At 34.1% G+C, this 27,040-nt stretch overlaps 2 protein-coding genes and 1 pseudogene across 2 annotated transcripts; all 3 read right to left on the bottom strand.

The window, feature by feature from the left end:
- Positions 1-2,128: 2,128 nt before the first annotated feature.
- On the bottom strand, positions 2,129-5,868 carry LOC125830133 (protein PELPK1-like; annotated as a pseudogene).
- A 1,528-nt stretch (positions 5,869-7,396) lies between these two features.
- Positions 7,397-8,769, bottom strand: LOC125830132 (uncharacterized). Its single transcript, XM_049509335.1, is given in 3 exon segments — positions 7,397-8,139; positions 8,142-8,490; positions 8,617-8,769. Coding segments are annotated over 3 exon segments (1,245 nt in total).
- Positions 8,770-14,914: 6,145 nt separating this feature from the next.
- On the bottom strand, positions 14,915-21,688 carry LOC125830130 (uncharacterized). The gene is made up of 9 exons (XM_049509332.1): positions 21,603-21,688; positions 19,620-19,793; positions 19,040-19,415; positions 18,428-18,711; positions 17,638-17,706; positions 17,479-17,535; positions 16,518-16,570; positions 16,340-16,415; positions 14,915-16,187 (listed from the first exon to the last, which is right to left on the bottom strand). The coding sequence occupies exons 1-9, from the start codon at positions 21,641-21,643 to the stop codon at positions 15,245-15,247; spliced, it is 2,073 nt and encodes a 690-aa protein (XP_049365289.1). The 5' UTR covers positions 21,644-21,688; the 3' UTR covers positions 14,915-15,244.
- Between the last annotated feature and the right edge of the window lie 5,352 nt (positions 21,689-27,040).

The following is a 27,040-nucleotide window of genomic DNA, read 5'->3' as shown; positions in this document are numbered from 1 at the left end:
TCTTGGCATTCAAAGAATCAAACATTGGTAACCACTTCTTCAAATCATACATAAATAATATTGATCTATGAAGTAAGTCAGGAGTGTGTATGGTTGGAATCATGATCTATCATATTCAGAAAATATGTGATTTTCTTTTGAAAAGGATATTCCAGCCACCATATACGAAAATAATATATAGCTCAATTGAAGGGAGGATACAATCAAAGGAGATCGGACAAAACATATTTCACCAAAAGTCTTTTTCACACATGATGTTCAACAAAATGATGAGATAGATGTTCAAAGACTCATTCAAGTGATAATCTTGTAAACTTATTCACTAAAGATTGCCAACATCAATAGTTGAGAAGTTGTGACATAAGATTGGAATGCATCGTCTCCGAGATATCAAGTAAAGTTTTTATCAGGGGGCAAAAAAATAAGCGTTGTACTGTTTTTCTTAACCATGGTTTTTATCCCAATTGAATTTTCCTGATAAGGTTTTTAACGAGGCAACATTCAAAGAGTATTAAAAGATATGTGTACTCTTTTTCCTTCACTAGGATTTTTTCCCACAGGGTTTTTTCCTAGTAAGAATTTAACGAGGCATATTATCTATGGACATCCAAGGGGGAGTGTTATAAAATATTATAGTGTGGATGTCCATTATACTAAGAAGTTACTCTCACCCATTATCTCCATTACTTTCCTCCATTATGAAGATAACCATAACCTCCATAACCTCCAACTTTATAACCATTATTCTTGTAACATTTCACTTCCAAAACCTCCTCCATTATATTCATGTTAATGTCATGTTTATGACTAACCTTTTGTATGCCTCTATGTAACACTATAAATAGAGGCATAAGAGTTCATATTGTAGACACTTGAAGATTTGGTGAACACTTGAAGAGTTGGAATAATAAGAAAAGCTCTCATCTCTTGTCTTCCTATTTCTATTGCTTTCTTCTTCTATATTTCTTGTCTTATTTTGCTTTAGTTTTACAATAAAATATCATTTATTTAATTTTACGTTTGGTTTATTATCTGGTATTTAGATAAACCGTGGTTAAATTCATCTAAACTGCTAGTGAATTCACCTTAATGGCCGCTAATTAAATTCACCTATTAACCTCCGTTAAATGCTTTTATATTTGAAGTAGAAATCTACACCAAAGCTAACATATTTTTATTAATATGTTATCAGATCAAAATGATTTACAGCTTACAATGATGTAATAAATCAAATGAGCTCAAAAAATTTAAAAGGAAGGGCATTTTTTATGGAAATTTGACACAAATCTCATAGTGTTAAGAGCTAATTACATCATATTCACTCTTTTTTAAATTACAAAAATACGTTAAAAATTGTGGAACCTGGATACCTCACAAAATGTCCCGATACATTGCGTCATGAATTCGGATACATCCAGCAATGTCCTGATACATCACATCTCGGTTTTGGATACATCACTCAATGTCCCTATATATCGCGTAAAGTGATGTATTCGATTGATACATCCGGTAAAGTGATGTATCCGACCGATATACCGCGTACAATGATGTATCCGAGAATAGGAGAGAGTATGATTTTTTGTAATTTTTTCAAATGGTAGGAAATCTTTAAAAATATGGTAAAATAAGTTGTGTATTTAGGTAATCTTTCCAATTTTTATACGGTAAAATGTAACTCAATGAAACTTACAAATATTGTTATTTTCTTTCTTTTTTTGCTTGTTGTTTTGGTAACATGAAATGCCGGCCACTCTACTCTTGGTATTGATATCACCAAATCATCATTGATGGTTGTTATTTTGCTATTAAATTTATGAAAAATTAATTGACAATTGCTGGGAGAATTAGAGAATCTATAGATATATAAACTTTCAATTAAAAAAAAAAAAAACTTGTATTCAATTGACATAAATCTCTGGATACATTCAAAATAGAATTTAAATAACAAAACAATTGCAACTTGAAGTAGGAAAGAAAAGAAAAAGAAAACCAAAAAAACAATTAAATTTTTCGATAGGCATTGATATCATGCATGCCTTCGAACTCATAGTATGAGAACCCTATGGGTTATATATGTTGAGCTGGAGAAAGACTTCATTGAAACACGTTGAACATGAAGGATGAAAATTTAGTAATATGGAGGTGGTGGTGATGGAGAAGTTGACGGTTTCTCGAAACTACAAAAGGAACCTCAATTATCAACAACAAAAAAAATTCATTGGTAAATTGATCAAATTGGTTGGCAAATTGAGCTACCAACCAAATCCCAACTTATATTAATCCGTTGCTAAAAGGCTCGTCGGTACATATTACCAATCGATTTTAATTTGTTGGTAAATTTACCAACCAAAAATCAGTTGGTAAACACTCAAAGATGTTGTTACAAAATTTTGAAACATGGCCCTGAAATTTCCATTGGTAAATTCACCAACTAATTTTTTGTTAGTATATAGTTAGTACCATTACTAACGAATTGAAAAGGAGTTAGTAAATTTTTTTCTTCATTATTCGATTCCATTGGTAATACATTGGTAATTATAGTAACAAATGGCTGATAGTAAACTTTTCCAAATACATTGGTAATTGGTTGGCAATTTTAGTAAATTTTAATTTTTATTTTTTTTTGGTTTCCCATCCGGTGTACTTTTTTTATATTTTTGGTTTCTCATCCGGTGTGTGGTACCCACATTGGAGCCTGACTAAATTTGAATTCACGTCAAGAAGTCCCACATTGGGGGGTAAAGTGCTCCCTAACAAAGGCGACTCCGTACCCAAGGGAATCGAACCCGAGACCTCTTGGTTAAGGATGAAGGAGTACTTACCACTCCACCACAACCCTTGTTGGTAATAAATTTTAAATACGTTAGCATGATTATTTGTTTTTCAAATAATTTTACTAATTGAGTGTTAGTTTGTTGATAATATATCATTCAAGTTCAATGTTAGGTTAGTAATTGATTGACAATATGTTCAAAATATTATTAACTGAATGATTATTCAATAGTAAAATATTTATTAATTTATTGCATTTAAAAATCTAAGAGCACGAATATAAATCCAAAAATATTAATATCAATCTTATAAATCATATTTGAATGAAACAATGCAAAATCTATGATAACAAGTTAAATTGATCTCAATACGACACATATCATTATTTAATTTGAGCACGTTTACCAAAAATATTGACCAAATCTAAATTTTGGCTAAAACTTAAAAGTTAAAACGCCTAACAACACAAACTGAAAATGAAAGCCTCAAAATCTGAACCAACCATCCTATTAGATATAAAAATGACCTTCCGAAACTAATCACGCTGACGGAATTCTTATCAGAGCACGTTTACAAAAAGTGTTAAGCAAAGTCAAATTTTGGCCAAAAGTTAAAAGTTAAAACGCCTAACGGTACAAACTGAATATGAAAGCCTCAAAATCCAAACCAACCATCCTATAAGATGAAAAATGACCTTCCAGAGCTAACCGCGCTGACAAAATTCAAATTTGAGCATGTTTCCCCAAAAAATGGACTTGATTCAAATTTTAGCCAAAAGTTAAAAGTCAAAATGCTTAACAACACAAACTGAAAATAAAAGTCTCAAAACCTGAACCAATCATCCTATGAGACCAAAACTGAACTTATATGGTTAACCGCGGTGACAAAATTTCAATTCGAGCACTATTACCAAAAATATTGATTAAAGTGAAATTTTGGTCAAAACTTAAAAGTTAAAATGCCTAACGGCACAAACTAAAAACGGAAGCCTCAAAACCCGAACCCTGTATCTTATTACATAAAAAATGACCTTCCGCATCTAACTGCACTGACGAAATTCTCATCTGAGCACGTTTATCAAATATATTGTCCGAAGTTAGATTTTGGTCAAAATTTATAAGTTAAAACACCTAACGGCACACACTATAAATGAAAGCCTCAAAATCCGAACCAATCATCCTATTAGATAAAAAATGACCTTTGGATTTAATTACGCTGACGGAGTTCTCATCTGAGCACGTTCACAAAAATATTGACCAAAGTCAAATTTTGGCCAAAACATAAGATTTAAAACACATAACGGCACAAACAAAAAATGGAAGCCTCAAAACTTGAACCAACCTTCCTGTTAGATAAAAAATGATTAATATGTTGGTAAATTTTACCAATGGATTAATGATCGGTTGGTATATTACCAACTATTTTAATGATGTTAGTAATGTACTAACTACAATCTTTATTCGTTGGCAAAATTTCCAACTAATTGGATATTGATCGGAAAGTTTACCAACAAATTACATTTCGGTACTAATTTACCAACACATTTATATTTGGTTGGTAAATTTAGCAACACAATCTTGCCGTTGGTAAATGTTTGGTTAGTAATTCATTGGTAATATGTTAATAAAGTATATAAACAATTTTTTTGTCATATTTACCAACCGATATATACTTCGTTGGTAATATTACCAACAAAAGGTGTGCGTTAGTAATATTTCAGTTGGTAATCCATTGATAGAATGTTGCTAAAGTTGGCGCCATTTTTTCCCGCCGTATTTACCAACTAAAATATTTAGTTAGTAAGATTTGGTTGGTAATATGTTAGAATTTCGTTGTTAAGTTTTAAAATATAGTTCAGTTAGAAATATGTTGGTAATTTGTTAGTAGAATACTAACCAACTTAAGTTGTTAGTAAAATCTGTTGGCAATTTGGGGTTTTTTTGTAGTGTCAGTTTTTGAAAAAGACGGCATCTTGTATTCTGGTTTAGACACTAAGGGTATCACTGAAACAGTTGGCACCTTCTTATAATTATCCTCTGGAATTGATGGTTTCTTGTAGTCATTCTTTGGCAAAGGCATTTTGAATTCTTGTTTAGGTACGGAGGGTACCTTGTAGTCATTATCTGTTGATACTAATGGCACCTTGGCACCTTCTTATAGTTTTCTTCTGGAAATGATGGCTTCTTGTAATAGTCATTCTTAGGCAAAGAAGGCACCTTATATTCCATTTTAGTCACTGAGGGTACCTCTGAAACATATGATACCTTCTTGTAGTTATCTTCTGGATTTGATGGCTTCTTGTGATAGTCATTCTTTGGCAAATAACGCACCTTGTATTCCTGTTTAGGCATTGAGGGTACCTCTGGAACAGATGGCACCTTCCTATAGTTATCTTCTAAAATTGATGGCTTCTTGTAGTAGTCATTCTTTGGCAAAGAAGGCACCTTGTATTCTTGTTTAGGCACTAAGGGTACCTTAGGAACAAATGACAACTTCTTGTAATTATCTCCTGGAATTGATGGTTTCTTGTAGTAGTCATTTTTTGGCAAAGATGACACCTTGTATTCTTGTTTAGGCATTGAGGGTACCTCTGGAACAGTTGGCACCTTCTTGTAGTTATCTTCTAGAACCGATGGTTTCTTGTAGTCATTCTTTGGTAAAGAAGACATCTTGTATTCCTCTTTAGGCACTGAGGGTTCCTTGTAGTCGTTATCTTTTGAAATTGACGACACCTTCTTATAGTTATCTTTTGTAACTGATGGCTTCTTGTAGAATTCATTCTTTGGTAAAGAAGACACCTTGTATTCCTCTTTAGGCACTGAGGGTACCTCTGGAACCTATGACACCTTTTTATAGTATTCTTCTGAAACTTATGGCTTCTTGTAGTAGTCATTCTTTGACAAAGATGGCACCTTGTATTCCTCTTTAGGCACTGAGGGAACCTTGTAGTCTTCACTTTTAGCTACTGTGGTTGGTGCTTTATTGATCTGATGGTTCATAAGAATAAGGTGAATATGCCATAGTGCATATGGCAATCAAGAAAAATACCAAAGCACAAGCAAATTGGGGCCATTGCATCTTCATTTGGCTTCCCATTGAGAATATTTGTATTTTAAGGCTAGATGGTTATATTTTTCTTTTTCTTGTGTTTTAGAATGCAGGAAGTAGGTATTTATATATAGCTTAACTAAGATGGTGATTTGGATGCTCTCAAGATTTTCCTATTTTTTTGGTTAATGTTGTTCCACTAACGTGTTGAGATAATGGGAAGCCATGAACAATTTTTGTTGGTAAATTGAAAATCAAGTCTAATCTTTTATTGACTTCCAAGAATGTTATTCTTGTTCTTTTTTGTTGGTACATTGAAAAATTGACTAGATAAAATTTTTAAAGTTGAAATACTTGTGTTGTTGGCCTAACAAATATTATTCATTATTTTATGTCATGAGAATTAGTTGAGTTAGAAAGTTCTATGTACTTGATTTAAAATTCGCATCATTGGACCATACATTGTGCATACTTTACAATACCAAGAATGACAATATATTGGAAGCTATTATATATTTCTAATATATATCATATATTTAATTATATGTTTGGTTTAACTATTTGGTATTTAGATAAATCATTGCTAAATTCACCTAAATTTACCTTTTTCGGCTGCTAAATTCACAAAAATTCTTGTTTCTTATTTTGGTTTCCCAATTCGGTGTTCGGAGCCCATAATGGAGCGTTGACTAAATCCAGATCGCGTACTGCAGAGTCCATTCGGGGTGGCGCTCCCAACAGAATTTTCTCCATACCCAGGTTCGAACCCCAGACCTAAATTCTTGTTGCATTCACCTAAAAGCTACTAAATTTTTATAAACCATTGTCCTTAAATGCACATAAACAACATCTATAAATTCACGTATTAAATTTACCCAAACCATGAATTCACATAAATGCCACTAAACACGTCTAATTAATCACTCACTAATATTCAACTATTATTTTTCTAATATATAATTATATAACACAAATTAATTTTATGTTTGGTTTAACTATTTGGTATTTGGATAACCACCACTTAATTCACCTAAACCGCTAAATGTCGTTAATTCCCATGATTAAATTGCCACTTAAAATTTACAAATTGCCGCTAAATACACCTAAATTACAATTTATGGCGTTAATTGCACTATATTAACCGCCGTTAAATGCTTTAATATCTGAAGTAGTAATCTAAACGGCTGGAAAATTAAAAGGGAGGGCATTTTTAAAAGTATAACGGATGAGTCTTTTCTCAAACAGAAATGATATAGATGAGTCAAACTTTAACGAATGACATAGATGAACGTTTATCTCGAAAATTCGATTGCATATTTGAGCCTTTTTCCAATAAACATTCAATAAAATGAACTTGTCACCAATTGAAATGTATCTCTTGGAACATTGAAAATAGAATTCTAATGACAATACAATTACAATCCGAAGTAGGAAAAGAAAAAATTCAAATAATTAAAGAATTACAAATTTTGATATCATGCCTTCTAACTCGAAATACGAGAACCCTGTGGGCTATATATGTTGAGCTGGAGAAGGACTTAAATGAAGCATGCATGTTGAACATGAAATGTGGAATTTAATAATATGGAGGTGGTGGTGATGGCGAAGGTGATGGCTTCTTGTAGTAGTCACTTTTTGGCAAAGACGACACCTTGTATTCTGGTTTAGGTACTGAGGACACCTTTTTGTAGTTATCTTCTACAACAAATGGCTTCTTATAGTAGTCATTCTTTGACAAAGAAGGTACCCTGTATTCTTCTTTACGTACAGAGGGTACCTTAGGAACATATGATACCTTCTTGTAGTTGTCTTCCGAAACCGATGACTTCTCGTAGTAGTCATTCTTAGGCAAAATAGGCACCTTGTATTCTTCCTTAGGCACTGAAGGCACCTTTGGAACATATGACACCTTTTTGTAGTTATCTTCTGGAATTGATGGCATCTTGTAGTAGTCATTCTTTGACAAAGAAGGCACCTTGGATTCATCTCTAGGCACTGAGGGCACCTTTGGAACATATGACACCTTCTTGTAGTTATCTTCTGGAACTAGTGGCTTCTTGTAGTAATCATTCTTTGGCAAAGAAGACACCTTGTATTCTTCTTTAGGCACAGAGGGAACCTTTGGAATATATGATACCTTTTCATAGTTCTCTTCTGAAATTGATGGCTTCTTAAAGTAGTCTAATTTTGGCAAAAATGACTCCTTATATTCTGATTTATCCATCGAGGGTCCCTCTGGAACATATGACGTCTTCTTGTAGTTGTCTTCTGGAATTGATGGCTTCTTAAAGTAGTCAAATTTTGGCAAAAATGACTCTTATATTCTGGTTTAGCTATCGAGGGTAGCTCTGGAACGTATGACGCTTTCTTGTAGCTGTCTTCTGAAACTAATGGCTTCTTGTAGTAGTCATTCTTTGGCAAAGAAGACACCTTGTATTCTTCTTTAGGCCTTGAGGGAACCTTTGGAACATATAACACCTTTTCATAGTTATTTTCTGAAACTAATGGCTTCTTAAAGTAGTCAAATTTTGGCAAAAATGACTCCTTGTATTCTGCCTCTGGAACATATGACACCTTCTTGTAGCTATCTTCTGAAATTGATGGCTTATTGAAATATTCGTTTCTTGGAAAAGACGACATCTTGTATTCTGATTTAGGCACTGAGGGTACCTTGTATTCATGTTCAGCAGCCGAAGGTACTTTCTTGGCATTATCTTTTGAAACTAATGTCTTTTTGTAGTAATCATTCTTTGGCAAAAATGACGTCTTATATTCATTTTCAGGCATTGAGGGTACCTCGTAGTCTTCACTTGTAGCAATTGTGGTTGGTACTTTTTTGTATGTTGAATCTGTTGATTCATAAGAATAAGGTGAGTATGCGATAGTGCATGTGGCAATCAAGAAAAATGCCAAAGCACAAGCAAATTGCTTCTTCATTTGGCTTCCCATTGAGAAGAATTGGATTCTAAGGCTAGATATTGGTTTGTTTTTCTTTTTCTTGTGTGTTTTAGAATGGAGGTATTAGGAGCTTATATAACAAAACTTAGAAAGTTATTTGATGATTTTGATGCTCTCAAAATAATCCAAACATATCTTTGATTTTCTCATATTTTTGCTTAATGCTATTCCACTAAGGTCTTGAGATAATGGGAAGCCATGAACAATTTATACACATTTGATTAACTCACTTATTTTTTAAAATCAAATCCAAACTTTTATTGACTATTCTAAGAATGTTGTGTTAGTTCTTTTTTGTTGGTACATTGAAAATTAGATTAAATAAAATTTTAAAGTTGAAATACATAATTTCCGCGTAACGAATATATTGTTCATTATTTGATGTCGTGATCAAAATCAGTTGGATCCATTATTTTTTATGCTTTGGCACGACTTATAATGACAGAATATTTTGGATTTGATGAAAGCTATTTATTTTCTTTTATTATCATATACTCCCCTTGTCCAACAATAGTTGTCCACTATTGATTTGACACACCTCTTAAGAAACTATAAATAGAAGAGTAATTTTACTATATCACCCTTTGAATATAATAAATACAATGTCTTGAAAAATATAATAGGAAAATGACTATAATTCATGATAAGGGTAAATTAGAAACTAAGTGTAAAATTATCCACAGATTTCATAAATTTGACAAATATTGATGGACATCTATTTTTAATATAGTAGACAAGTATTGTTGGAGAGAGTATACATTATTATTACTATGAAGTATGGTATTTAATGAGGTATTCCAACCGTTGTTAAAATATTCTTTAATATCACGGCTAAACTTTTTAATGAGTGGAGTACGGAGAATCTGTTGTTGTGACATAGTACAATTGTTTATTTAATTTTAATATTATTTTAAACATATCATATACTTGTTTAATTTGTGTTATGTACTTATATACTTCGTTAGTGAAATATTTTAACATTTATCTCCCGACTTCTCTTTATCTAATAAAATCCATGGCTGGAAACTATGTAACTTTAATTTAACACAAAATAGGCCAAAGAAGGAGGATATTTTTATGGGTTGATTTTTCATATGATCACTAAAATAATTGTTATCATAGAAAGTCATCTTTCTTTTTGATTCCGTTTTTCTTCAACAAAACAAAAAGTAATTTTTTGAGCTAATAACTATTAACTTAGTAGTCGTTGAATAAAGTAATTACACAATGACACTTACAAAAAATATTGCTTGTATCGTTCGTCCAATTTTATTATTTTATCCATTTTTTGTTTGTTGTTTTGGTAACCTAGAATACATATTCTGAAGTTTCGGATGGTTTTTATATTCCAGTTGTTTGCTATTAAATATATGTGTAGAAATTGGCAATTGCTGGAAAAATAGATGAATCTATATATTTTTTATGATTGGTTTCTGTCATGATCCAAAAAGGACGTTATGACATTTGCCTGTAAAGCTCACGTCAACAAATTTTCTGCTTTGGAAGACACAATTTCTTCCAATGATTTGTGATTGTGGTCTTAATCATTATATTGATGGTAGCGAACCAGTACCACCGCGCGTTTCGGATGGTGATCAACCAAATTCTGCATATAAGGTTTGGGTGCGTCAAGATCAACTCGTCTTGAGTTGGATAGTTGCTTTAGTTTCAGAAAGCATTCTCCCTCAATTGGTTGGAGCAGAAACAACTCGTGTAGCTTGGGAAAAAACTGTGGCAGCCTATGCCACTGGGTCTAAACAACTGATTCGAGAACTTAAAGCGCAATTACACAACTTGTGTCGTGATAATGCTACTATTGAATGTTACGTGCAAGGGGCAAAAGCGATTGCTGATAAGTTAGCTGCCTTGAAGCACCCAGTCACTAATGATGACTTGGTGGAGTTTGTTCTTGCTGGATTAGGCCCTGCCTATCGCCCCTTCACAAGGTCGTTTGAATCACATCATGAGGATGTTACCTTTGATGCACTTTATGGTATGTTGTTGAATGAAGAAAGACAATTAAAACGTGAAGATGCTAGTAATGTTATTTCCCCAATAGCACAATACACACAAAGTTCAATCTCTACACAGTGTGGACGCGGTAGGGGGAGTACTAGTCGAGGTCGTGGACGCTTTTCTAGCCATGGAAGTTCACCACAATCTCAAAGTCGGCATTATGCCCCCACAACTCATTCAGGAACTTACTCTGGAAATCCACAACCTTCCTCTGATTTTTCTGGAATTGTTTGCCATAATTGTGAAGGAAAGGGTCACAATGAACGTGTTTTTTCGTCACCTAGGACTACCAATGGAAATCAGGTATCTGGATGTCCCTCTTCAAATCTAGCAAGTACTTCTTCCCAAGCGGCACAAAATTGGTTGATGGATAGTGGCACCACGCATCATCTGGCTTCTGATCTCGACAACCTTGCAATTCACTCAGCATATCATGGTCCCGAAGAAGTTACCCTAGGTAATGGTTCCAAATTTCCCATCTCGCATATTGGTAAAGAATCTCTATTTATTTCCGATAAGTCGTATGTTCTTGATAGTCTTCTTCATGTTCCCATTACTACCCAAAATTTACTATCTATCAGTTCTTTTACTAATTCTAGCCAAGGCGTCCATTGAATTTTTTCCTAACTATTTTTTTATTAAGGACTTGGAAACGAGGGCAGCTCTTCACAAAGGACCGAATAATGGAGGTTTATATTCCCTTCCGATATTGAAGTCAATTTCTTCACCAGCTTCATATGCAGCTTCACTTGGTGTTTGGCATGCGCGTTTGGCTCACACATCTTATCCTACCGTTCGTCGGACTTGCCATCTAATACTTTTATTTCATCTAGTTGTGGGTCTTCTAGTTTGTGTCCAACTTGTGCTATTAGCAAGAGTCACAAAATTCCATTTGTTGAGTCTAGTTTTCAAGCGACAGGCCCTTTAGATTTAGTTATTTCTTAAATTCAAGTCTGAGGTTCTTTCTGTTTTTATTCAATTTCGAAAAATTGTGGAAAATATACTTTAGTCGTCCAATTAAGAGCTTTCAAGTAGATTGGGGAGGAGAGTATCAGGCATTAACATCATATTTAAGAGACAATGGTATTACACAACGTTCTTCTTGTCCTTATACCCCGGAACAAAATGGTTGTGTTGAACGTAAACATCGAAATATTGTTGAGACGGGTCGTGCCTTATTAACGCATGCAAGTGTTCTTGGACAAATGCTTTTGATACTGCTGTTTATATCATAAATAGATTACCGACTCCCCGTCTAAATAATCAGCCTCCCTTTCGCATCTTTTTAAATTATGACCCTGATTACTCTTTGTTGCGCGTGTTTGGTTGTCTTTGCTTTCCATGGCTTCGCCCTTATACGGAAGATAAATTATCTCTTCGTTCTAAGAGGTGTGTGTTTTTGGGATATAGCAAAATTCATAAAGGTTATAAGTGTTTTGATCCTACTTCTTCTAACTTTTTTGTCTCACGTCATGTTGTTTTTGACGAAACAATTTTTCCCTTTGCTACTCAGGATGACGCTATGGTGCCTACTATATTAACCAATGATGCCCCGCTTACTGTCCAGATACCTTCTCCACTTCCACAACCACAATTGTGCCTATTTATTCCTTATTGCACTCGTCTGGTTCTCTCCTACTACAGTCAGTGCAACCTTATTGGATAATTTATTCTCCACTTTTACATCGCAATGATCTATGCAACCTCAGTACCCACTACAATCACATGTTATGCCTGCACCTACTCCTTCTCTATCTTTGGATATTCCGTCAAATACATTGCCTAATGAAGGTGGAAATCAAGTGGTTGATTTTGAACGATCTGGTCCTTTAAGCGACGTGACTCATCCAAACAAATTGTCATGCTCTTCATCTAAGTCTCATCCGATGACTACTCGATCACAAACAGGTTCACTAAAACCAAAGCGTCCCACCTCTTACTTAGCTATGTCAACTAATGTTGTTGAGCCTTCTTGTTACTCTCAAGCTACGAAGTACGCACATTGGCGTAGGCCGATGTAAGAGGAACACAATGCTTTCTTACAAAATGGGACTTGGCAGTTAGTACCACCTTTTCCGTCTCAAAATATTATTGGGAGTAAATGGATTTTTAAAACAAAGGTTAAGCCTGATGGGTCCATTGATCATTACAAGGCTCGACTCATTGCTAAAGGGTATCATCAAATACCGGGTGTGGACTATGTTGATACCTTTAGTCCAGTCGTGAAACCTTTGACCATTCGCCTTCTTCTTTCCTTGGCAGCCTTGAATAACTGGCATATTACTCAATTGGATATCTCTAATGCTTTTCTTCACGGTACCCTCGATGAAGTGGTCTACATGTCTCAACCTCCTAGATTTGTTGATACAGATCGTCCTAAGCATGTTTGCTTGCTCAAGCGTTCTCTTTATGGACTCAAACAAGCTCCGCGAATATGGAATAAATGTTTAACAAACGCCTTGATCTCTTATGGCTTTACGGGATAAAAAACAGATTGTTCATTATTTCATTTCTCCTCCAATGGTGATACAATATTTTGTTTGGTGTATGTTGATAACCTTCTTGTTTTGGGCTCTAGTTCCTCTCTTGTTGGCTCTGCTATTACTCGCCTAAAGTCACAGTTTGTTGTGCGAGACCTTGGTCGCCTCTCTTATTTTTTGGGGATTGAAGCATCATGGACACCTACTGGTTTGCATCTTTCTCAACATCGTTATGCTACTGATTTGTTGCGGAAACCACAAATGGATGGTTGCAATAATATTTCAACACCTGCTGCATCTTCCTTTAAACTCTCAAGTTTTGAAGGATCTCTTTTTCATGACGAAACCTTGTATCGCAGCACTGTAGGGGTGAAAAAATAAAAAACTGAATTTGAAAATATTTTTCAAAAACGAACTTAATTTTTTTTTGCGGGTGGGGGTGAGGGGCTGGTAGGGGGCTGTCGGGGGAGGGGGGGGGTCGAGGGTAGAGGTGAATTTTTTTTTTTAAAGTAGAAAATATTTTTTTAAAAACAAACTTAAATATTTTTTGGAGGAGGGTGGGGGGCTGATAGGGGGCTGACGGTAAGGGGTGGGGTGGGAGTACAAAAATAAAAAATTGAAATTGGAAATATTTTTCAAAAATAATTTTTAATTTTTTTTTTTGGGCGGGGGGGGGGGGGGGGGGGGAGGTGGTAGGGGGTTGGGGGTAGAAGCTTTAATTTTATTTTATTTTTGGGTGGTTTTGGGGGAGGGGCTGGTTTGAGGGTAGGGACAAAATAAATTGATTTTTTCAACAAAAAAAAATTTGTAATTTGAAGTTGGAATAGAGTTTTAGAAAATTTTTTCCTTAATTTTTGAAGGGAAGTCATTTTCCTTAAATTTGAGGAAAATGAGTTGATTTTCCGTAATCATTTTCCATCGGTTTTATATCACTCACACCAACAATGACCTCGGCATCATAAACACTTGCCGAAAATGACCTCGACATCAAACCATCACATGTTTGGTCATGGTGTTCAACAATTAATACACACAACCAATATCTCACACCACATGAAAGAGACAACAATTCATGCAATTCAAGTCTACATTCATGCAATCAATAAGAATCACAACAAGGCAGTTCGCATCATCATGTTCATCACATAACCTTTTCATTTCAATAGGGAGCTATCCTGCCGAGATGTTAATACCTTCAATGGCAGTATGTGACGTGGCCTTCCACATGCAGGTAATATCACTTGTAGCATATGTAGACCAAATGTATGAGGTAGATTTGAGCTTGAATTACAAAATATGGTGCAACAACTACACACAAACGAAAAGTTCACATGTCTACAACGTAAAGATCCGCAATAACATATATATTCAGAGATTTGGAAGTGACACACACATACCCGCAGAGAGTCTCACACTATTCTTGTTTTCTCTTCTACTACTTTTAGAGTTTTTAGTCAAAATTATCTTGTATCTTATATTTCTACAAAAATATTTTTAATTTTACTAATCAAGCTCGATCAATTTATTTAAATATAAGAAAATATTTCCAGAAACCAATTGAGCTCGATCATTTTTTTTTCTTATATTTTCCCAAAACTCAACTGATTGGTTTTAACTTAAAATAATATTGGGAAAGGTCATCTTGGAAATCAGAACAGAAATACAATAATTACAAAATTCCGATTCTTACAACATAAAGAAACAATATGCATAGCAATGACTTATTTTACAACATAAAAGAGACTATACATAGGTAGATCCCCTCCACATAGAAAAACCGTGAGGAAATTCCATCTTTTGATCACCCATTTTTTGAAAATCGTTTCTCGGGGCTTCCACCTCACACACGGTGATACTGTGTTTCCTAGATTTTCGTATATCTACCCTAAAATGTTTGCAGAGCATAAAAAACAACTTGAAAGCACCTACAAAAATAAAATGTGTTCCCTCGGCTTCTGGAGCATTACACTTCAATGGCTGCTCGATTGTACCTCATTTCTCCGATTCCTTAATGATTTCTGCCCAGCTGGTTGCTTTGTCGAATACCCTACTAACATTAACCGGGACATTACGTATGTGAGTAGTTCTTCACGATGAGAAAATGTAAAATCCAAATGTGCGTACTCAAACTCATTATATGATACATCTACACCTGCATCAGTCATCAGGTCATAATGCTTCCTAACCATGGACGGCCTGATTACGTTGTCCTTCTGCCCAGCAACAAGGTCAACAGGAATATCAATTAAGAGATAGTACTCCCCCAAATCCAAGGGCTGTGGAGATCCATAGACTTCCATGTTTGAAGCAGCACTCCCGTAGTCAAACATGATAAATTTACGGCTGCGTTTGATCTGTGCCATGTGAAGTGCCACACAAAATGAAACAGCTGGCATATCATTCATATTGTAATGTGATAACCCCAAAGCTCCGACCCAATTTGAACTGTCTCCACCAAGCACATAACTTATCAGGGTTTGCACAAGGCCTCCAACTCCAGGTAAGTTATGGAAGTCCCGTGCCAACTTATTGACCAGCATGCGGAAAAAACGAGTGGGTATATAGAAAGCTGGCACAAAGGGCATCAGTAAAGGAGATAACACTAGGAATACGTACTCCATCACCGTGAATACAATATTTGAATCATGATGGAAGCCAGCAGGTGATAACAAGATTAATCTTGAAAGCCTATGGGGTTTTTCCTCAATTCGCTGGGTTATGACATACATCAGAATAGCAGCTCCACCCAAACTATGGGAAATAGCACAGAGCTTGTATGGTTGATCACTCTCACACTCTTCCTCAAAACCCGCTTGGCTATTTTTCAATTCAGAAACTTTTATTTCATGGATCTTCTGTATGATCGCAGGTATATCTTGTGTCCCGTGCTCATTTATGGAGTACCTCCAGTATCTACATGCACGTGCCACATACAGAAAGTACAAGTAAGTTGAGAGAAATCTAGCAATGGTAGATATATAGAAAACCAATACCATTCCAAGAAAGAGAATATGGATAAAGGTACTTCTGACATGAATGAGAGCTGCATGAAGTCATGCACTTACTGTCGTGGGGATATATTGCTGTCAACATGTTCTCTCGAAACCAGTCCACGAAAATTTCCAAGGAAAACATCATACCCTGGACAATAAAGAGAAATAAGTCACTTAATTATCCCGGTAAGGAAAACAATCATAGTATATTGCACCTAGAGACATTGGCTAAGAAATCCAAACGACAAACCTTGATCATAGGCTGCAAATGCAGGAGAACCAACAACTCCATTCGATATCCAACTGTAAAGTCAGGTCACTGTGTAAGATGTAAGATGAACTAAATGTCTATGTAGTTGACAATTGTAACTGATCAAACTACAATCTTAGAAACAAAGGAGAAAGAGATATCTAAGAACTGAAAGATTAGCATGTCTTAAAACAATCAAATACATGCATTGACAAAGAGATCCACTGGTCAGTTCTCTAGTGATTTCGATGATATACTTTCAGTAAGATACATGGTTCATGATCCACAAAATCAAAGGGATAATAATTCTTGATCTTATGCTCAGACAAATGATCTTCTTTGGCTACAGATAAACAACTCACCTTCCAAGGGCTGATGTAGAATATACACCATCTTAAAAAGTATAAATTGGGTCACTTTGATTAAGCAGAAGCCAGGTCAGTCACAACAGAAAAAGTATCTTGCTGTCGAGACTGTTCAACTTTTGACAGTACAAAATTAAATTGAAGTGAAGTACTGAATCCAGGTGGACATTCATTCATAATCTCAGTCCACTATCCCAGCTGAATTAATAGGCACATAATGCATAGCAAGGTTTAATCCCTCACAGATGCCCATGCCAGCCAAATTTTTAAATAAAATATTAAAAGAAATGAAAAAGAAAATGAGAAGCCATGTCTCTTCTAATTGTTGCTTATAATATACACAACCCAGATCCAATAATATATCACTTCATAAATTTTTAAATGCCAATTGATTAGTATGCCTTCCAAACATCATTTAGTTATACTAATACTAGTTATAAACCTGAAGAACCAGAAAGGACAACTTAACAATCTGTCGACAAGATAAATATCACTGGTCATTTTAACCCCAACTTAAACGATGAGTAAATTATATACACACAGAGGAAAATGTGACATGAAGAATGAACAAAGATGTGTAAAGATGTGTGGCTCACCCCATGGATGAATCAAAAACCCCATGTTGCAGATAAACAACTTTCCGAGCATCACGTCTGCAATATCAAATTTGGATCATCAAATCACATTCATAAACGGGCATCCACCAAAAAGCTCTGTATATAAAGAGACAGCGATGTCAAAACAGGAATCCAAACCTTGGAATTCTCTCCAAAAGGAGAATATATCCATCGTTAGTTACCACACGAAGAGCTTCATATGGGTACCTACAACAGAAAGCACTTATATGCTGAGAACAATAGGAATGCCAAACTCTGTGTAAAAATATCAATATAGTTATGAATACAAGAGTTCCTGCGGAAAGTCCATGTTTCAAGTCTGGAGAGAATAATATAATACCCCTAAACCACAAAGACTTCCCTATCTGCTAAAGCAAAGAAGAATTGAAAGAGGACAGTACGAAAAAAATACCTGGTCTACCAGTAAACAACGGCCACTTCACTAAGGAGAAGAAAAATCAAAAGGTTGCAATAAAAAACTCCTATTTACAACTGAACAATGACTCCTAAGGCAGAAAGAGATTAAAAGAGGACGGTTGATCATCACAGAGATCTGAAAATTTTGCAAGACATGAGTATCTACCAATGAACAGTTGACAGAAATTCTTCCTTTTTCCACAGTTGATCAATTTTGACAGTCTACCAAAAGCTTAACCAGTTGAAATTATAGTGTACTCTAGGCTCAATGCAGTGAGTAGAAAAACACAAATGCAATTGGAATACAAATGAGATGCTAGTCCTTTTCAACACCATATAAACTCCAAATAACTTCATGAAATTATCATCACAGTTCATTTGACAAATTCGAGTCTTCTAAGGAAAAAAGTAATATTTATTTGAACATGTTATCTGTTCAGAAACATCTCAATCCAAGGGAACATGCATGTCAGTTTTGGCAAAGGAGTGGAATCAAATCAAAGTGCCTTACCCAAGCTCTGTTATGACATCTTGACACGTCCTAGCATCTGTATTTAGGGAATGATAAAAGCTTGTTTGTCGTTCCCTAGGCGTAGGGTCATTCTCTGAAAGAGTATCTGTAGGTACAGATACACCTGAACCATCAGCTGGAACATCCTCAGGACCACTCATACAAGAAAAGAACCATTTCACCACTTCCGTAAAAGTGACTATCGGTGAAAGAAGACAATGTGCTGCCTTGTGGACGAATCCAAAGACAGTCTCAATAATAATCTCAATTGCTAGATGGAGATCCTACACAAGATAAATCAGACGAAGTCATTTTAATAAAACCAGTAATGGCCGAATGGGAGTGCGAAATAACAGTAAAACAATTACTTAAATGACCAACTGTAAAACCAAAAAAGAAAAAACCTCACAATGAATCGTCCTCTTGCCCCAAACCAAAAAGATGAGTAGAATAAATGTAATATGTAAACGGAACACCCAAACACATTCATCAAAAAAAGAGAAATGGATCTGGAAAGGCATAAATTATATGTATGATTCATGAAAGTTAAGCCCACTGCCACTAGTTTGGAATTGAGGACACTATAGAAGGAGAAAACTGAATATGTCACACCTCAACTACGCCTCGCCTTCTGTCAGTGGCACGTTGGACAAAGTGGTCCTTGAGTGACTGTAATCTCTTGGTAGCTCGTAGAGGGGAAGACTGGAGACTCCCAGACATAGTACGTGAACCATAGAGATACAACGGTATTCCCAACATAAATTTAATGGGGAAAATGAACCATGAGAAGATGTATCTGAGCAAATGTACCCAATTACCGCTCTGCCTTGTAAAACTGCTCACTCTGGATGCACGAGAACTTTGTAACAGAGGAGACATTGGACCGATGTTTTCATCAACATCTTCCTGTGATGAGTATTCTACACTTGATGAGGCATTGGGTTCAACAGAAAGCTCATGAATGAATTGGTTAAAGGATGAGACACCACTGTGATCACCAGGAAGAAGCATGTTAACAAAATGTGCCGTTATTGAAAAAACTAGAAAAGATACGTGAAATGTTTTGACATTTTTGACATAATTGAAAAAAGAGGTGACAGAAGAAACACAGTTGTCAATGCATAACCAGAGAAGTAGGAAATTATCTGAATTTTAGAGCATGGGTTAAGAGGAAATGAAGATTGAAACTCACTCTTCCATCCAGCGTGGAAGCCTAGGCCCACGAAATGCTGGCCGAAGCTCCCAACCATGGATACCTTCAAGAATAGAAGAGTTCCCTGGTAATATTGTCAATAATAGTGCGGACATCCCATTTATCAACCTCACAACATTGTTCAATGACTCATAAGTGAATGTTTTAACTGACCTGAGAGAATGAACAAAGAGATATTAACATATGATAATGGATCCATCCCAACAGTTGCTTAAGGAAAGTTAGCAGACAAAAATACACACACAAAACAACATGTGTTAACTGCAAGGATTTCATGTAAGCATTCTGAAAAAGTTACTATCCCTTTTTCAGAAAGTAAACAACTACTCTGACACCCTCAAGAGAAATAATTTCATTTACAAACAACTTCTTTGCGCAATTTCTCATTTATCCCCTGAAAGGAAAATATAAAATTGATGATGATAGCCGAGGTATCCACTTCGAAAGTATATCTGCATTGGTCGAGTTTTCATGATCTTGCCTCTTACTGTACTTTCACCATTAGTTTTGTCACTTAAATTGCATCAAGAACTAAATATAACCAGCTCAAAGGCTTGTTTCCCATACCGTAACATTTATCCCTGGTCACTTCTAGATGGAGCCAGTTATTTCCTAATCAGCACGAACAAATAGATTACTCAGATCAACTTACAAATACACTACTCATATACAACTTTTTTCCTAACAGGTGAGGAAGTAAGACTATATCCAAACTCATGGTTTCATATCTTAAATATGTGACCTAAAATGTTGACAGCAAAACTTCAGCTGTGTCAGCCTTGAGTACACAGAAAATGTCTTCTCTTTTGATATAGCGAATAACAGTGTCTCCCATAGTCTATGTTGCTCGAACTCTCCAATATTGTTGCCGCATCCATGTCGGATCCTCCAAGAATGCACTACTTTTGAAGGATCCAATATGCACCCATAGACATTTTTGAAGAGTCCGAACAATGTAGCCCATAGTTCCAACTTTTCTCTAAATATATAGTAATGGTAATTGTAGCGTCCGTGATTAACCTAGTTTTCTCAATTATGCTACCGGGTAACGTATTAAAGACAAATACACGTCCTCCGAGTTCACATAGAAGACCATCATTGTCAACTGATATAAAGGGCTCTTCTTTCACCATATAAAGGATCCAATGCTAATTATCTCCCTTATTATAACAGTCTGGCACTCTCTATAAATGCATCATCTTCAACATGTCTCTCTGTATGCATATACACTTAAACTCCTCTCTCATTGGTTAGACATCAGAGACTTCACTCTTATTTATTCTTAAATTATTCTCAGAGCACTTCATGGTGAATTGAGTTAATTACAATTCTACTTCTTATATACTAGTAAAGTGTTCTGGGCTAAAATCATCCCTGAAGTTAACCCAAACTTAGGTACATCCTTATACTATAATTATGAACAAAAAAAAACATCCTTTAACAATCCCAAAATTTGCAATAAACATTCTTCTCTTAACTTTTATTACAAAAAATCTTGGAATAGTTAAAGGATTTTTTTGTTCACAATTGTATCATAAGGATATACCGTAAGTTTGGGTTATACTTCAGGGATATTTTAGCTCAAAACTCTACTACTAAAACTAGTCCACCCCCACCCCCTTTTATTTTTGGTGCATAAACTCTCTATAAGCCCATCACTTGATCATAATTCTTCTAGTAAGCTGTTGTTCCTAAGCTTAGCATCTTAAATCTCAATTTCTTTCACATTATGTTACAAGACATCAAAACTTAAGAGGAATTCTCCACTAAGTTCTATTCATACACACAATCAATTCAGCAGTTGACCTAATACTGCAAAAAAATCACAAATTAACTGCCCAAACAACCAAAAAAAGTAAAGTAAAAAGATGATGAATATACTTTTGAGACATGAACTTGCAGCTTGAATGGGCAATCAATATAGGAGCTAAATTTACAAGAAGAAGAGATGAATAAACATACTCTTTGGTTACAGCAAGGACATGGTCAACGAGCCGTTGCATTGGTTGCGACGATTTAGGTTTCGAATCAAAACCTTCTCAAATGCAAGAGAGAGAAAGAGAATGGAGAAAGTCGGTTTCTTTTATGCAAACACACACAGTGCAACTGCAACGTGCCAATTCCTTGTCTTACACTTCTATCACTTTCCAGGTGCTGCTCCACGTGTGTCTTTATTATTCGTTTGAGATACGCAAATATAGCCTATGGTTTGGACTCAATATATGTTTTAGTTAATTTAATTTAGAAAAAAAATTACAAACATGTATTAATAAATTACTTAACATAGTTTTAGTTGCAACTAATTATAATTCACTATTAATGTTTCATTTCAATGTGTTTGACCGTCTTGTGTAGTCGGTGGCAAATTCAGATTTTTGTTCAAAAAATTAAAGCATAAAAGTGTGAATAAATCAACAAAACATAATTTCAAGAAAGTAGTAGTATATAAATTATCGGTACAAAAAGTTTATTTCATTACACGAGACCTAAAACTAACATGAGTGATTACATTAAAAAGAAAATGTTACCCCTTTGCAATGTGTCAATCTAGAACTAGAATGCTTAACTAGAGCGAAAAATGATGTCAAGTAGAAAAAAAAATTAGCCGTTCACAATGTCTCACTCCAAAATGAGAGTGCTTATTACAAACTCCAAAAAGAGATCACTTCTAATACTTCTCAAGCACGTTTACAATACCATTCAGCGATGTTTCATTGCTTGAAAAGACAAAATAATATCATCAGTTAAAACATCATTACATACATCATTTTTTTATAAAAGGAGCCATGCAACCGCTCAAGAATTCATTATTCATTCGACTTCGTAATTCATTCTTGATAAATTTTATTGCTGAAAAAGCTCTTTCAATGGATGTAGTGGCAACTGGCAGAAGTACAACAAATTTCACCATATCACAAAGTTCAGGTAAATTATAGAACCTTTTATCGATATCATGAACATCTGTGGAAGTTAGCGTCTTAAAGAAAGTAAGTGCTTGCTGCTCCTGCTCTTATAGTTAGATAACGCACTAAAAGCATACCTTATCCCAGGGGCATGAGTACACTGCTTTCGCACTCGAACTCTCCTACTGTGTTTTCACACTCGAACGTGATCGAAGAAAGACTACATCAGTTATTTTTGCGAATTTTATTCATCAGAACTGCATCGCCGTAAGCCTCAGCCTTTACTCTAACATATTCATCCACTATATGTCTGACAGGTTGATTTACCCCACCCGCTCTTAACGTGATAGCTTCGTTATTTGCAAGTTTATTCTCAAGTGCACACATACTAAGTTCATCAAAATCATTAGAATATAATGCAATCATTCTCATTCTTTTTTGGATATCAAAACTTGAAAATGATTCTATCAAATTCAAACGAGCAACTCCATAAAGTAACTCAATTGTCACCTCATCAAAACGATCATTTAGTTGTTACACTTACCAATCAATTATTTTACAAAATACTTCAACATGATAATGATGAAAATCAGTATAATCAGCAGGTTCACACTGTGATCTTTAAGAATTAACATACAACTCATCAAAATTAGATATCATAATGTTATACTTAATACAAAATGTAGACACCTCAGTGACAAATAAATTTCATCTTTTATTTTTTTTCTCAAGTCTTGCAACCTTCTCTTGACCTCTTTAATAAGTAGCATTGCATTTGTAATGTCTTGCTATTTGTTTTTATTTTACTAAGATCATTTGTAATTCCTAAAATTTATTTCATCAAATGCAATATGAATACAATCTCCTATGTTTGAACAACTCAGATATATTTGATTGCCCTAGATCTTTCATCCAAGAATATACAGTTTCAACAGTGTTATCAAATATGACCATAATTGTACCTAAGTTGTGAATAAAACAATTAACTGAAGTAGATTCTCAACGATTATCAAGCTCTAGAAATATCAAATTCTTGATGCAAGCTTCTACTAATTTTAAGGTCATCCATATCAATAGTCTCTTGAATTTTCTTTTTTGAGATTCTAAATATTCATCCATAAAAAGGAATCATCAACACATTAAAAATATTTTATATCAACTGTATAAGTTCTCCTACTTGAAGACATTTTTAAAAAATACCGACAAGAGTTAGTTGAAGTTAACGAGCAAAATAATGAATATAATAAGTCGATCTGCTTTCTTTCTTAATCAACATCTTAAGATCATTAATATCACCTTGCATATTAGTTGCTCCATCATAAGATTGTACACACACAAGATAGACTCAAAAATGTTGAGAAAGTAAATCAACAATTACATCTTTTAGAGATTAAGACTAGGATTTTTAACATGAAAAATGTCAAGAAGTCTCTTCATCACAAATCCTCTTCTATCAACATATAGTAAAAACAACCTTGATTTGCCCCTTGCGTGAAACATCAAAAGATTCATCAACCAATAAGGAAAAATAATCACCATTTAGTTCCTTTATGATATATTTAATTGTTTCAATCTTGCAAGTAATCACAATTTCTTTTTGAATCTTTGGACAAGTCATATAATCATTTTGAGGAGCATTTTTCAATACAAAACTATGAATTTCATCACACTTTTGAGCATAAAATGAAAGAATCTCAAAAAAAATTACCTCTATTAAGTGATGATTTGATTCATCATGACCTCAAAATGTTAAGTCTTGTTTTATAAGAAGTTTTACTACATTAATAGAAACTGCTAAGTGAATTCAATTCACATGATTATCTTGATCATATTATTTCTCAAATGAGTGAATAAATTATTGTTACCACATTAGATCTTCATATTTTCGTTTTGACTGATTATGAATGATAGTAAGCCCACCAACATGTGTTTGCAAGCTAGTTTTATTTGTACCAACTCCTAAACTCCATACTCGAAAATGCTTCACCTACACATTAAAGATTATTTTCCTAAAATAAATAAAAATACAAAAAATAAACTGCATCTTTACTTACATACACTATACTCTTAACGAATAAGGAAATTCATCAAATCATTTACTATTAAAATGACGCATATCTCCAGAAATCTCTGTTTGTGATAACTCTCTTAATAAGGTTGACAAGGTTTTTTCTGATGATAAGCTCTTCTAATAGCGTTACAATGATTTGGATGAAATTTTAAAATTTGAATTCTTTCACCTGAATCAGTCTTTAAAGAACTTAAATCATTAACATTTTCTTCCCGATTAAGTTTATTCTGAGCGATAGAACTTGAATTTGATACTTTGAAAAATTACTTTTTTATTGACTCTAAATTTGTATAAGATAGTTGAATCGATAAATGCATTAATGACGATTCTTTACAAATTACAGTATATATTACCACCAAAGTTCAAATGGTTCGTAAATCTAGTTACAACTATCAACGTCAAAAAAAACAATCTAAAAAAATGTCACAATTTAAAAATAATAATAGCCAATATTCAATCCAGAAGGGCAAACTTTAATTTTAAAGAAAATGAAGAAAAGAGCCTACTTTAGAGAAAAGACAAACAATTAACTCTTTAGATTCTAGCTTTGGGTCTCTACTTCAGATAATTAAAGCTACTATAACCTTTAAAATAAAGACCCATTCATTATTTAAAAAACTTGCTGCAAATTAGTTTTAATTTCTTGAAAATTGAAAAAAACAAAAAAAGAAGAAGAGAAAATGATTTTACCTTTTAAACAATAAGCATGTGTTTTGATTTTTCCATTTCAAATTGAATGCGGGAGTCAAGTATAAAAATATCAAGTATGAAACAAATCAACAATAACAAAAATTATGGGAGATGATGTTAATATTTGACTCTTGAGTCTTGAGGAAGAACCAATGGAGTGATTTAAGGATTTAGAAAGATGAAAAGTGATTTAGCCTTTGGGAATGAGACTCTTGAATTTTTTTGGGTTTAAATCTACTATCGCAACAACGTGAAATATTGTTCTTGAAATTAAATGAAGAGAAACTAAAAATATAATGTATGTATGTCTATCTGTCTGTCTATCTATCTATCTATCTATCTATATTAAAAGCATGAACTTCCTAACTTGAATGTTTGAAGAGACACAATAGTTGAGAAACATGTTTAAAGGTAAAAATGAAATAGGGGTAAAAACCCTCATATTACAAAAAACATAAAAATAAATTCTTAAATTCTAAGGGTAAAAACCCTCTTATATATATATATATATATATATATATATATATATATATAAGAGTATTTCTTTTACTTAATTGTTTGAATGATTTTTAAGATGCAGTAGCCAGTGAAGTTTTTTCTTTTCGAATTCTATTTTGCTGGATTTTTTAGCTCCCAAATAATGTCTGACTACATTGCACATAGAAATTGTACAATCATTTTGTCTTTCTAATCTCTATTGCTCTATTCCATAATTGCTCCTCCTTAGGAAGGCGGGGTCTAGATCACTTCATGACTCAAACATGATGTTCCTTTCGTATAGAGTCTCCGGTGTGCATATTTTTGCAAAGATGTTGCATTATTTATTCAAAATTGTCTTGATGGATCTTTGAATATATAATTATGAAGATGTTCTCGTGTTATGCTCAATCCTATTTTGGAATGGAGGGAGTATTTCATAACATGCAAAAATTAACTTTGTTTGGTACATATATTTGCTTTTCTGTAATAATTTACTCTATTTATAATGCAAAAGTTACTATTACTCAAACTTTTTCTATATGATTTTTTTCTCAAAAAAGGAACTTTCGCACATTATCAAGAGATGAATTTGCTTTTAGGTACCACACTACAAATTTTTTGTCGACTACTTACATGAAGACAATGTACCCTGCGAGCTATGAGAGAGAATATATATTATCCCAAGTTTAAGTTTTCTTTGAAAACTTCTTTGGATATTTATAGGTCACAACATCAACTTCATGTAACTTTCTACATAACTTAAGTAGGCCTGTTCAAGAAAATAACTTTATGTAACTTTCCACCAAACTTTCATCCGTTAACTTTTCTAGATAACCTTTTTACATTCCTCACTTCTCTCTTTAATCAATTGTCCACAAGGATGTTTTTGTCTCATTATCCTAGTTGTCATGGAATTGTGTCACTACTATTATTTCGTATATGTATTCTACTATTCCTGTTTTCTACTCTTTATCATGTTATTATCTCATTATATGTGTAACGACCTGATTCCGTCGTTAGGAAAAAGTCAATGGAGAAAGAATTGAGGTCAGAAAACTTTTGGTAGTAACTTGGAATTTCCTAACCTAGTCCAGATTTGGACAAAATTGGAGTCATTAAGGTGTAGGGAAATCTGGTAACAATCAGGTGATTTTATTAGGATTTTAATTACATGAGTAGTTAGATAAGTCGTTAAGGAATCCGTACGACTTTACAAAATTGAATTCGGGTGAGTAGAACTCCTGGAATCGATCTTA

This window comes from Solanum verrucosum, unplaced genomic scaffold (genome assembly GCF_900185275.1).
Source record: "Solanum verrucosum unplaced genomic scaffold, falcon-dt-bn FXZP01000024.1, whole genome shotgun sequence".
NCBI classification, from domain to species: domain Eukaryota; kingdom Viridiplantae; phylum Streptophyta; class Magnoliopsida; order Solanales; family Solanaceae; genus Solanum; species Solanum verrucosum.
Note: the sequence above shows the minus strand (reverse complement) of the source record. Positions and strands in the feature narration are given on the sequence as shown.